The sequence below is a fragment of the Gopherus flavomarginatus genome, chromosome 1 (genome assembly GCF_025201925.1).
Source record: "Gopherus flavomarginatus isolate rGopFla2 chromosome 1, rGopFla2.mat.asm, whole genome shotgun sequence".
Classification (NCBI taxonomy): Eukaryota; Metazoa; Chordata; order Testudines; family Testudinidae; genus Gopherus; species Gopherus flavomarginatus.
Window position 1 is genome coordinate 125065925 of NC_066617.1, and position 12894 is coordinate 125078818.

A 12894-nucleotide genomic window follows, 5' to 3' on the forward strand; every position below is an offset into this window, starting at 1 on the left:
GTAGAGCTGAGTTCTGGTTTGGCCTTGTCTTCCAGAAATGTAGAGTATAGATTTTTGAGTTTAATAGGCTGATGCATTCTCTTTCAGGCCCCAATCCTGCAAATTGCTCCATGTGAGCTCACTCCTGTAAGCAAGTCTCTGAATCTCACTTTTCCTGCCTCGGAAAACGGGGATAATAATACTGGCATAACTCACAGAGGCGTTTGTGAGACCTAACTTGGCAAAGTGCCCCATAAGTGCAAAGATTATTAAGGACAGTTGGAGGCAGAGATGGGGATATAACTTGCGAATTCTGGACTCAGCCATATGACCTCAAAAAAAGGACTACGACCAGCTTCTCCTTGAAAATGTGCACCTTTCTACTTTTGATCAAATTTGCTGTGATTCCAGGAGCGTTATGCTAACTTGAAAGCTAGAGACTTTCATCTAAAAAGCTTTTCACAAATCCAGCTCCCATTTAAGTCAATGGAAAAACTCACATTGCCTTTTCTCAGAATTAGACGAGGTCCTAGAGCACAGACAGCCAATAAAGGCTATGCACTGCAGTCAAACAATGACTGATTTATAAATGTTGTATCACCCATCTCTGTGTTGAAATGGTCTTGGAATTGCACAAATGTTTTAAATAGACGTTTTTAAAAATTGCCTATTGTTCTGGTGCCTGCTAAGTTCCAAGAAGAGCATCACATTTAGCCAATATTAATTTTAGTCTTATTACAAGAAAAGGATGTGATGATGCCTCAAGGTTGGAATGAAATAACTTATTTATGTATTACGTGGAACTCCATGTAGGAACCCCATCAAGCACCATGGAAATTACTCATTTTCAGTTTGCAGCTCTGGCTGCAAATGTGCCACAAACCAGTGGGATCCTGTCTGTGGAGACAAAGGAATCACGTAAATGTCAGCTTGTCTTGCTGAATGCAAGGCTCTGACAGGACAAAGACAGAACATGGTAAGAGCCTTCCCCAGTATTCTGCAAAGAAACGTCTCCCTATAAACTTTTTTTTAAATGTACAACATGTGTGTGTCTCCTCCACAAGTGAGTCACAGAGATGAGCCCAACCTGCAGAACTGAGATTGATGTTCGGATGGTGGCACTTTAATAAAAAATAATATGAGTAATTAATAATACTTACATGATACTTTTTATCAGTAGATCTCAAAGTGCTTTACCAAGGAGGGCTGTATCACAATCCCCATTTTACAAATGGGGAAACAGAGGCACAGAGCCGTTACATGGCTTGCTCAGGTTCACTCAGCAGGGCAGTGGCACATCCAGGAATAAAACCTAAGTCTTCTGTGTCCAAGTCCTGTGCTCTACTGACCTGAGATTTTGATTTGGGCCCACTTCAAGTCCCAAAAGTAGCAAAAAAGCCACAAACTGTAGGATTCTCAGCTGGCTTAAATCCTCAGTGGAGCTAAGCTGATTCACCGTAGCTGAGGATCTGGCCCATGTCTTGAATATAGGAGAGCTGGATGCTGATTATCCAGGAATGCAGAACCTTTGGCAAGTTACTGTCTTATGAACTGGGGTTTGATAGGACAGAGTAACCCCAACTGTTAGTTCTTATTCTTCTATAGGAAAGTGAGGGGCTTAACTAGTGTATACTCACTACCCAATGTTAAACAAGGTGTTTGTTATATATAACAACAATTTATTTAATCAATGACAGACAAACATTGTTTGCTTTTTCTATTGCTCAATTAGTTTTTACATAGTCCATTTCAAAAGAAGAGAGAGATGAAGAGGAAAAGGATAATCTTGAAAGGAAGGAGGCAACATTTTTTTAGAAGAGGATCCTTACACAACCAAAACTGCATTTGCTGTTAATGAACAGTTACTTAACTGCAAAACCGAGCCCTATTTGTTTAACATTTGGGGCAGATTCTCATTTAGTGTAAATCTGTGTATCACCATTGGTACTAAATCTGTGTATCACCATTGGTAGAATTCCACTGAAGTCAATTTACACCAGTTGAGATCCCAACTAATCAATAGTTTGGAATGTTGCCTTACCACACAACACTTCATGCTAGATTGTGATTTGGAGTACAATGGATCTGTACATAGGCGTGGGAAGTATGGGTGCGGGGAGTGCTGCAGCATCCCCAGGTTCTATGCGGGGCTGCTGATCCCGCTCCCCAGCCACTGGCTCTGTGCATAAAACCTGGGGCTGTTTCCCATGCCTACACCCTGCTCCTTGCCCTCTGCCTGCACTCCACTCTCCAACCCCTCATCTCACCTGGAGCTCAGGTCCTGGCCGCTGCCCTCCCCTCCCTCCCAGGCCTCCGCTCCTGGAGGGTGCCCCACTCCCAGCCCCACATCTGGGGCTCTGCTCCTGGGGCTCCCCACTCCCTGGCCGCTGGCCCCATGCCAGGACCCACAGATGGGGCTTGGCTCTTGGCCTCACATACGAGGTCCCAACTGCTGGCCCCTACCCAGGGCTCTGCTCCTGGTCCCACGACCGCCCCCAGCTGTGGCCACGTCCCTGTTCAGGAAAGCACATCATCATCTGCTTAACATTACACAAGTTCTAAATCCCACTGACATCAATGCATACCTGAATTGAGGCCTAAGCCTACAAAAGCTAGGACATTCAGACAGATGATTCAATCCTCCAAGTTACAGGATGCTTCTTGTAAGGACCAGAGTTGTGTCAAATTAAAATTAATACTTATTTTTATATTGACTGTATTGTATGCAATGTCTTATGATAAGATGCTATTGAATTTACACTTTACACTCTTGCAAGGACTTGCACATCTCAACTGCAGCTGCAGTCACACAAGCGGAGAGCTCTCGGGCCTGATTCGATACCCACTGAAGTCAATAGAAAATCTGCTAGGGTTTTCAGTGGGCTTTGGATCAGGCCCATTATCATACCAGAGTGGGGATGAAGGGATGCTTTCAATCAGAGGGGCCTTAAAATAAAGGCTCCTGTTACTCTATCTTTTATTGCAAAATAAGCAGGTAGTTAAGTACCTTGCTGAGATGGGGCCAAGAAGCAAAAGTGAAATTGACGAGGCTATTAGCATGGTCCAGGCTGAGTGAAGTGTCAAGAATAAAGAAAAATAACATGAATGTTCAAAAGCAAATGTCATTCTTCAAAATAATTTCAATTGTAATAAGCCAAGTGATTTTTTTTATTTTAATAATGCTGCTAAGGTAATTAGTTCCTTTTATATCAGACTTTTCCTGACTATTCCTTTAATATTTTTAATTTTAGCTGTTTTTTTTTCTAAAACACTTGTTTTTAAAGTTAACCTCAATCTTTTTAATTGAAATTTGGTATTGAAAGATAGTGGGGAGCGGGTTCAGCCTGTTTGAGTAGTTATACTGTAAAGCTTATTTTAGGGGCTTGAGTCGATGCCCTGTGATGTCAATGGTAGGCTTTCCATTATCTTTAATAGGCTGGGGATCATGTTCTAGAAGTAGTCATCATATTTTCTCCCTTTCTTCCTTTACTACTTTGAAATAACTGACATCAATTTGTGCATATTTTTGACTGTTTCAGTTCCCTTTTAATTTTCTTCCCTGTTTCTTCATTAAACAAGGACAAACAGTTTTAAACAGGTATTATCAGGTATTGATTTTGTTACTTAGTTTGTGTATCTGCTTAAGATATGTCGATCCAGCACTGAAATTGCTTGCAGATTACGTATGCACTGATGATGAGAGCTCTAAGTGAGAAAGTATTCTGGCTCTATTAGTTGTGTAGCTGCCATTTGATATACGCTGCAGACTGCCTTTTCAGTAGCATGTGTGACTTCTGGATACCAAACATCCATTAATAATAAATGGGATCTAAAGTAACCATTTGGTGTAGATTCAGAAAAATGCTTGCTTAAGCATGTGCTCATGTCCACCTGTATTCACTAGGTGGACATGAACGTACGCTTAAGTGCTGCCCTGAACAGGAATGTTTTCCCGGATCAGGGCCTTGGGAATTACATGCATAAAGTAATTCTGCATAAAGAACCAACTCTGGTTTAATCAAATATGGACATACATGAAAACTTATACTGTCAGATATGACTTGTAACTGATGCTTCGGTTTTTGGGTGCCCAACTTGAGACAGCTTATAGGCACAAATTTTTCAAAGAGTCAGTGCTCAGTATTTTCTGAAAAATCAGGCTCCTTTAATGTGTTTCCAGTTAGGCACCCAATTGAAAATGTAGGCCAAATTGCATAGTATTAAATATTTTAAAAGTTGTCTAGCTTCCATATCAAAACTAAAAAGATGCAGGAATGTAATGTAAGCACATGCTTTGTGCTTGAGTAGTTCTTCCTTACTGGGGAAACTTTCCTGATGTGAGGCCTTCCATGTAGGGGTTTTGGTTGTGCCTTCAAATGTGCATGAGCATGAATATGAGCCAGGGTTTTTGAATAATAGAAGAGGATTTTAATGATTTTGAGTTATGATTATTTTATGATTTAATGAGTAAGGATACAAGAATTAACTATTTTAATGTTACATATATATAATTGTAACATCTTATACCTTGGTGAAGCGCGATGTAACCCCCATATTCCTCATTTTCATATAATCATGATCATATGTATTAAGCATGCCTTGTAAGATATGAGGGGAAAGGGATTGATCTGATGAAAGTAATTTCTCTATCTATATATGTGTATCATTAATGCACATGAAGTTATGAGAATTGTGTAGTATGGTTGTCACTAAAACATACTGTAAACTAGGGGAATCAGCCAGATATTAGCTCCCCAGGGGCAACAGCAGGGAAAGTAACCAGTGCCGGGCGGAGTGTCAAACAACCCATCAACAGCCATTGTCTAGCAAGGGAGCTACAATGCAATGACTCACCTGCATGAGGCCACACCACAAAAGCTCATGCTCCAAAACATCTGTTAGTCTATAAGGTGCCACAGGATTCTTTGCTGCTTTTACAGATCCAGACTAACACGGCTATCCCTCTGATACTTGACACCACGGGAATTGTTCAAGGTTGCTCAAGAGGGAGGAAAGGACATGATAAAAGGAAGAGACATTTGCCATGCTCTTCCTCTCTCTTCCACCTTCATCTACAGTCCAGACAACACCAGAGGGGAACATCACAATTATACATTCAGTTAATTACTCAATTAAACTAAAATGTGTGACACAGAATTTTTCTCAATTATCTAGATTAGAGAGACTTTTGAGCATGCTCCAAACCATAGCTAAGCAAAAAGACTTTCTTGCAACATTTGATGTATTTCAAACTCCAACAGACGGAACCTGTTTGAATACTTCCACTCTGCTATTTTTGTACTAGTGCTTTTGAAATTTAATTTGACATCTTGATGCATTTGTTGCTTGTTTCGCTACAGCTGGAATTCCAGCCTTGGTTTATTTTTGTGCTTTGGTAGACAGAACTTGCTTAAAATAGGGAAGCAAAATCTATGGGTGTCGAGGAGCTTGTAGGATGAGTCTAATGTGTGGGGTTTTTCTCTTTTTCGTAAACATTTGGAAATTTCACATGAAGATAGGTATTAATAGTCATAGGTCATTACAGCTGCTTTTCTTACACATTTAAAAATCAAGAAATTCCAAAGTGAAGGTTGCATTATCTATTGGAGTAAGTTCCTCTCTTCCATGGCTATTTCAGAGGGCCTTGATAATAACAGTTAAGGGCGATATTATGGACTCATGCTTTGGCATATATCTGGTCACTCAGCTACTGGCCCTCTGCATAGGAAGCGTGGACAGGTGAACAAGGACATGGCTGGAGCATGTCTCCATGTTGGCAATTCTCAGCTGCCAGAACAGCCACCTGGGAACCAAGGGTATCTGGGCTTAAGCTAGAGCAGCCTTCTGGGTCTTCTAACATACACTGGGCACCAAATTGATGTAAAGCCACATTTCCACCTGTTCCATCTCCCATCTCCTGTGCTGAGCATGGTTCTGCCAAACCCAAGATTCAAGTCCTAAGTTTTACTCTGGTATGCTTATCAGACGCAGTTCAGCCAGCTTCTCAGTTGCTGCAAAGCAGCATAACTCCATTGACTTCAGTGGGACTTCTCCGATGTACACCAGCGAGGCATCTGTGCTATAAAGAAAGATGTCTTTTGTTTCTGATCTCTGTTCCTAGGTATACCTACAGAGGCCTGGCTGCACATATAAGGGCACCTTTCTATTTCTTAGCTTGCCTGTTTTTATGATGGTGAAGATACATTATCACACAGGAGATTGCAGCCCCACAGAACATGGGGGACAGAAAGGAGAAGCTATGAATATTGATGTTAGCTCAAAGAGCAATGACTGTTTTGCAGATTCCTTTGATGTGTAGAAAAATCTATCTTTAGAAAAGAAGCATAAGTCCACCTTGTATTAATCAAGGTGTGATCATGTGTGGTGTTGAGCACTCTAGCCACAATCCAGCAAAGCACTTAGGTGTATGCTTCACTGTCAGGGCTTGAGTAGTCCCACTGAACTCGATGAGACTCTTTATGCAATGGTGGAGTGGTGTTTAAAAAAGCTTCAACTAAACCCTCTACAGTCCAAAGGGGAAGTGGGTAAACTCTGTCTATCTGTGACTGCACTACTATATTCGTGGGCTTTAAAGTTGTGAATGTGCATAAGTGCTTTTGCTGGATCAGGGCCAGACCTGCCACCACTTTGGAAAATCAAGTTTTGAGAGAGATGGTCTGAGTCTAATCTACTTTACACTGAGGTAACTTCAGTGGAATTACACTTGATTTAAATCAGCGTATGAAAGAACATTATTGACTTCAGCACATCAGAATATTGTGCAATCAGTGCCCTCCTGCACAGTCAGGAAATGAAAGGAGTAATAAAAGCCGATGGAAAATGGAAGAGAGCAACAAGAGTGGCTTAGGGTTATGCTATTCAGGTGAACTTTGTGACACCTGAAAACAAGCAGAATATGTGTAATGTGAACACATTCATGCTGTTAAGACCTAGAGAAGAAAATGACATTTTACATTATGAAGTGTAACTATTAAAGATTTTTATTTGGCTTTGTGGGGGGAGTTCTACCAGAGTGACTCAAGCATCCATTATTGTGGGAACTATTTTTGGATCATTGTCTCGGGAGCTGCATTTGTTTTGAAAACTTCCTGCAGACATATCACATGGCAATCAGAACATGGGAACATCTAAATGTTCGAATTTGGTCTTGGATCTCCATGTCTGACCCAAACCCCACGCCTAGCCTGACCTAGTGCTTTATCTTCAACAAAACAGACCCTACCGCGAAAAGTAAAATAAGAGTGTGCCAACAGTGTTCTTGTTTTGTCAAAAATACTTTATTAATATAGAAACAAAACATCATGCCGCATACATTCACTTATCACCAGGAATCAACATATTTTAATTTATCACCCCAAAAAGTAAAATGAATTGCATGTAGACCAAGCTCAGTTCAAGCCACTATATTCAGATTCATGTAACAGGACCTGAGATGCTTCTCATTTGCAGAGTGTAAATCAGGGGTAACGTGAAAAAAGTCAATGCAATTGCACCAATGTAAGTGTGAAGAGAATGAGACCCACTGATTTTAAATATCTGAAAGTGCAAGGGTGTTTGAATCTCGGATTTTGATTCAGGCCCATCTCTAGTGCTGACATAGTTTGTTCTAATGTAGTTTATATTCCAACACACAAAACAGCCTGTTTTCTTTTATCAGATTGTAACCTGAAGTCAAACGTCCCAAAGTCTGAAAATATTGGTTTAATTCTGTGAGCAGCAAAACAGGGGCAATTCTTCTGCCCAGGACCAAAATTTGAGGAGATCTCACACGGGCGACCAGCCTGTGTGCCATGTCATGAAGCACAGGACCAAATGTTTTTTGAGAATGGGGAGCCATCCATTATTTCTCCCACGTAGGGGAAACAGAAAGAGCTCATTTTTAGACGTGTTGAGCTTCCTTCCATTTTCTATAAACTATACCCCAAGGTATGGAGAAGATTATTCCAATCCAGTCATGCATGGTTCTCCCGGCTCCTCGAGCTGGGCATAGAGCCTGGGAAGAGTAGGATTTAACCCTAAAATAGAGCGAGACTTGGTCTACAGTACAAAGTTTTGCCAGCATAGCTATGCTGGCTCAGAATACACCTGCTGTAGACGTGAGTACTCCAACAGAAGAATGCTGCTTCTGGCTTAGCTAATGTTGTTCAGGGAGGTGGTATAACTATGCCAGTAGAAGAACTCCTGTCAGCCTATGCTGCATCTCCATTAGGGGGCTCTGTTGGCAAAGCCTCTGGTGTGTAGACAATCCCTAAGCATTTGACACAACATGTTGCAACAGCGGTGACAAATTACCCCAATTGTTCTTATTAGTGATATTCATTCCCTTTGAAAAGTCACAGAACAGTCTTTGTCAGGGGGACATCACACTTCACGTAGTGATGATTTTTTTAAAGAGATATTTTAGTAATGATAGGTGCATTTGTTATTAAGGTTCTTTCTTCTCTGGCATGTCACTGAAGCTCTATTTGAGAGCTTTTAGCACTTTATTTAATGGCCTTTTTTGGCACTTTATTGGGGGATGACGAATATATATACTGCAGTCTTTCAATTATTACACACTTACATTGATAAAGTTCTAAAAAATGTAACTCTAGTATCTGCCACCTCATTGCACAGGATCAGAATAATTACACTAATGATGAGAAAAGGTTTGATTCAATACTGAAAGGTACTTTAAAACTAATACAGTATAGTCTCTCTTCTGCAGTCTATTTTGACTGGTTAATGTTTGAGCCAAATCCTGAAGTTCTCATGAAGTGTCTGAGGTCAAGGTGGCTTTTGCCTGAATGATGACTGAGGGACCATCCCTATAACCTTTATTGATGTTAGTAATCCTCATTTGTATGAGTGTGCCTATTGAACTCAGGAAGAACAACTGAGTATATAAGGATTTTATAAGGATTTCAGGATCAGACCCAGGGCTAGAACTTCTATAGATCAGGTTGAAAAACAGGAGAATTGTTGTGCATTTTTTTATTTTAAATTTCCCACTTGTTTTTTTTAATTAAAATTTTGACATTGGAAACATTTCAACCAGCCTTACAATTGTTTAAAAAACACAAAAATAAAATCATCATTTTTCCTGCTTTTTAGGGAGGAGGTGAGGAGTTAAAACTGGAAAATTTTTCATCGCAATTCCAAAAAGCTGTAGACGTCAGTATTTGGCCCTACGCTGTACTTGTAAAACCTCCGCCTGAGCATTCAGAGTTAGAAAATGCCTGTGTCCTTTTCAGAGACACGTTTCTTCATTTGCCGCCAAAGCTTTTGCACAAGGAAAAGTTTCATTTTTACTGACACTAGTTGATCCCTTCCTGGATGATACTTCTGTACTTTTCAAATCTATCAGCTCATTGTTCTCTGGTCGGAATCGTTTTATTATTAAAATGAAGAGTGTTATATATAAGAAACAGCATCCTGCCCTCAGTCCTGCAATGAGTCCAAGATAGATGTTTCTAGAAAAAAAAATGAAAACGTGACTGTTTCTATCATTGATACTTGAGACAGAGGAGTCAGCATCCAAAGAACCCCCTAAAGAGAGAATGAGGGAGGGGGGAAGAAGGTAATGCTGGGAAACTGTTCAAGACAATGGGTTTCTTGTATTAGAAAAGGGAATTTATCTGTTATGTAAGTGTAAAGCCTGAGGTTGCACCATTATGTTTATTTTCTGTGTAACTTGTATGTGTTTGCTTCCCCTTCTTTGAATCTGTGGTTTTTCTATTGTTTATTTTTTAACACAAACAGGTCTCTGTTGAGCAAGCTGTGTGGAGGCCAAAGAAAGCTGGTATCTGGGGGACGAGGTGGTGGTCTGGTTTCACATATTTCTGGGCGATGAACCAGAGGGGGAAAATCCAAGTGTCTGACAGTTAAGAACGTGCAGCGACAGATTTGGGAAGACTTGGGACCAGAAGGGCTCTTGGGATCTCCCTGCAAGGAATAACTAGGCAGGTGGAAGCCAGGGTGAGACCTTATACTTGTGGTCTGGTTACCGGTTTCAGGGTCTGAGCTATAGCAGCAGAGCATTAAGGTAGCCATGGTCACATGACAGAACCTCTTACAGGTCTGGATGATCCCTAAAATGTCAATACTTACCAGGTCTTACTGGAATTTGAGTGTAAGATGTAAAATATGCATTTATGAAAAACTGCTGAGACACTCTGAATCCTGTTAAATCACAAACACAACACTAAGGGCTAGGATTTGGGATGTGTTAAGACTCCTGCTCTGCCCAGTTCAGGTGGTGCAAAGAGGCCATAAACAGTCTAAGTTCCACCAGAGAAAGGGCTCCCTGCTGGGGGTTAAGGTACTGCATTTGGCACCCTCCAACCAGCCTGGGGAGTATGTCAGGGCAGGGAGAGGGTGTAACAGACCAGAGCTCTATCTGCAGTGCCAATCCTCTACTGATGCAGGGTTGTTAATAGATCATATATCAGTCACACATCTTAGTTCTGCTAGGCCTATCTTCTATTGCCATAGTGTCCATCAGTGGCACAATTTGGAGCTGCCTGGCATAGGGACTGCAGGCAGCACTGCGATGCTCCCCTTTCTCCTGGACTGAGTGCGTTTTTGGCACAGGACAGAATCAACCTGAAAACACCCGCTTTGTTTTTCAGTCTGTTTTCTATATCTGAGCCAAATCACTTCACAGCCACACAAAAAAGCCAAGTTAGAAAAGAACGGTTTATCCAGAGAGCGTTTACTCTACTTGTATAGAAATAGCCACCTTACAAAAGTGTTAGCCGTTTAACCGGTCCAAGCCACAGTTGGGTGGTAGAGACAACTCTAAGCTAAATTGTGTGTGATACACTCATTTCTCCAACCCCTAACACACAAAGCACTCCACTGAACTCCATTTCCCATTGCCATAATATCAGTGCTCCTCAGTGTTCTAAGGATTAAATTACCAACTATTAAAAATGCAAACTTTGGTAATATGACCTTTAGGAGTAAAGAAGAGACCTTCTGCAATTTCATAAGTTAGAGCCAATCAAAAGAACGTTGTTCCTAAGGCCTAGCCAAAGTTTAGATGCTTTGAGATTATCCATTCAATTTTGTAACTTTCTTGTTTCCCCCTGAGAAACAGCGGTGTTTGGGAAATGGTTTTTGTTCTGAAGACAGTTTTGAAAAAGCTAGAAGTTGAGGTTTTCAGCCAAAACCCAAAATATATTTGGCTAAAAACTGATAGGAACAGCCCAACATACAGTTTGGGGCTGAAAACATTTATTTTGTAATGGTTTGTTTTCTGACACAAATTTGAAAATTTTCAAAGATGATACAAATGATTTTCATGAACATTTTTGTTTAATCAAAAACCCAGTTGTCCATCCCCCTTCCTCCAAAAAAACAAATTAACAAAAAATTTAGCATAACTAGTAGAAAACAGTATAAACTCTGAAACTGCAGCTAACTGAAGAACAGGAGACAGGTGCTATTCTGAATACTCTAAAATCAACGCTGCTTGCTAAGACAAATTCCTTTCCCTGTTGTTTTTAGCCTTTATTCTTAATTTCATCTCACCTGAATGCTTTCGTGTCATACACTCTGCAAGACCCTGATCCTCCACACCTCTTTGTTCCCCATTTCAAGCAGGTCTGATCTATTAAAGCTCCAAAATAAATAGGAGCTGGAAGGCCACCTGCGACAAAAATACATTAGTAGAATGAGTGTAACATTACAACAATAACAGAGCTTAGTTCATAGTGGAGGAAGGAGCCCCTTAATAAATGGTTAGAGCAGGAGCATGTAAACTCAGGACTCCTGGCTTCTGTTCCCACCTCTGCTAGCTGCATGACCTTAGGCAAGTTGATCAGCCTCCATGTTTGCCCAGCTGTAAAATGGTGATTTCCTACTTCCCAGCTTTGTTATCAACTTAATTAATGCATGTAAACTGGTTTGAATTCCTTGGATGGAGGGTTCTGCAGACTGGACAAGCATTATTATTACTCTCAAATAAGAGAAGAAAGTTAATGATTCCAATGATTCCACTTTTTCATTTTTTTGCCTCTCGCTCAAAAAAAGTTTTAAGGTCCTCTTCTTCACATTCTCTAGAACATCAGTCTGTTCCTGGTTTTCATTTGTGTGTCACAATTCACCACAACACATGTACATCACTGTATCTATGAAAGCTAGGTAATTAAAATAGATCAGTGCTAGAGTTCGGTTCAGCAAAACACTTAAGTACATGCTTAACTTTGGCCTGGTCTACAGTATGAGTTTATTTTGAATTTAGCAGAGTTAAAACAAATTAACCCTGCACCCATCCACACAACGAAGCCCTTTATTTTGATATAAAGGGCTCTTAATATCGATATCTGTACTCCATCCCGATGAGGGGAGTAGTGCTGAAATTGGTATTGCCATTTCAAATTAGGGTTAGTATGGCAGCAATTCGATGGTATTGGCCTCCGGCAGCTATCCCACAGTGCACCATTGTGACTGCTCTGGACAGCAATCTGAACTTGGATGCACTGGCCAGGTAGACAGGAAAAGCCCTGCAAACTTTTGAATTTCATTTCCTGTTTGCCCAGCATGGAGCGTTGATCATCACCAGTGACCATGCAGTCCCAGAATCAAAAAAGAGCTCCAGCATGGACCGTACGGAAGATACTGAATCTGATCTCTGTATGGGGAGATGAATCTGTTCTATCAGAACTCTGTTCCAATAGACAAAATGCCAAAACATTTGAAAAAGTCTCCAAGGCTATGATGGACAGAAGCCACAGCAAGGACTGCGTGAAACTTAAGGAGCTGAGACAAGCGTACCAGATAGCTGAAGAATGAAATGGACACTCACGGAGGAAGGGATGACTGACAACTGTAGCTATCCCACAGTTCCTGCCCTCTCTGAAAACCATTTGAATTCTTGGCTGAGCTCCCAAAGCCTGAAGGGTCAAAAAC

The 12894-nt window shown here is 40.8% G+C and overlaps 1 protein-coding gene across 4 annotated transcripts in view; it reads right to left on the reverse strand.

The window, feature by feature from the left end:
- Positions 1–7304: 7304 nt before the first annotated feature.
- Positions 7305–12894, reverse strand: part of LOC127058533 (solute carrier organic anion transporter family member 1C1-like) — a 55226-nt gene continuing 49636 nt past the window's right edge. For all 4 annotated transcript variants that reach the window (XM_050968684.1, XM_050968665.1, XM_050968693.1 and 1 more), the window contains 2 exons: positions 11515–11632; positions 7305–9452 (listed from right to left, as the gene is read on the reverse strand). In XM_050968684.1, the coding sequence (XP_050824641.1) occupies positions 9230–9452; positions 11515–11632 (341 nt within the window). In that variant the 3' untranslated portion in view covers positions 7305–9229. The remainder of the gene's footprint in view (positions 9453–11514; positions 11633–12894) is intronic.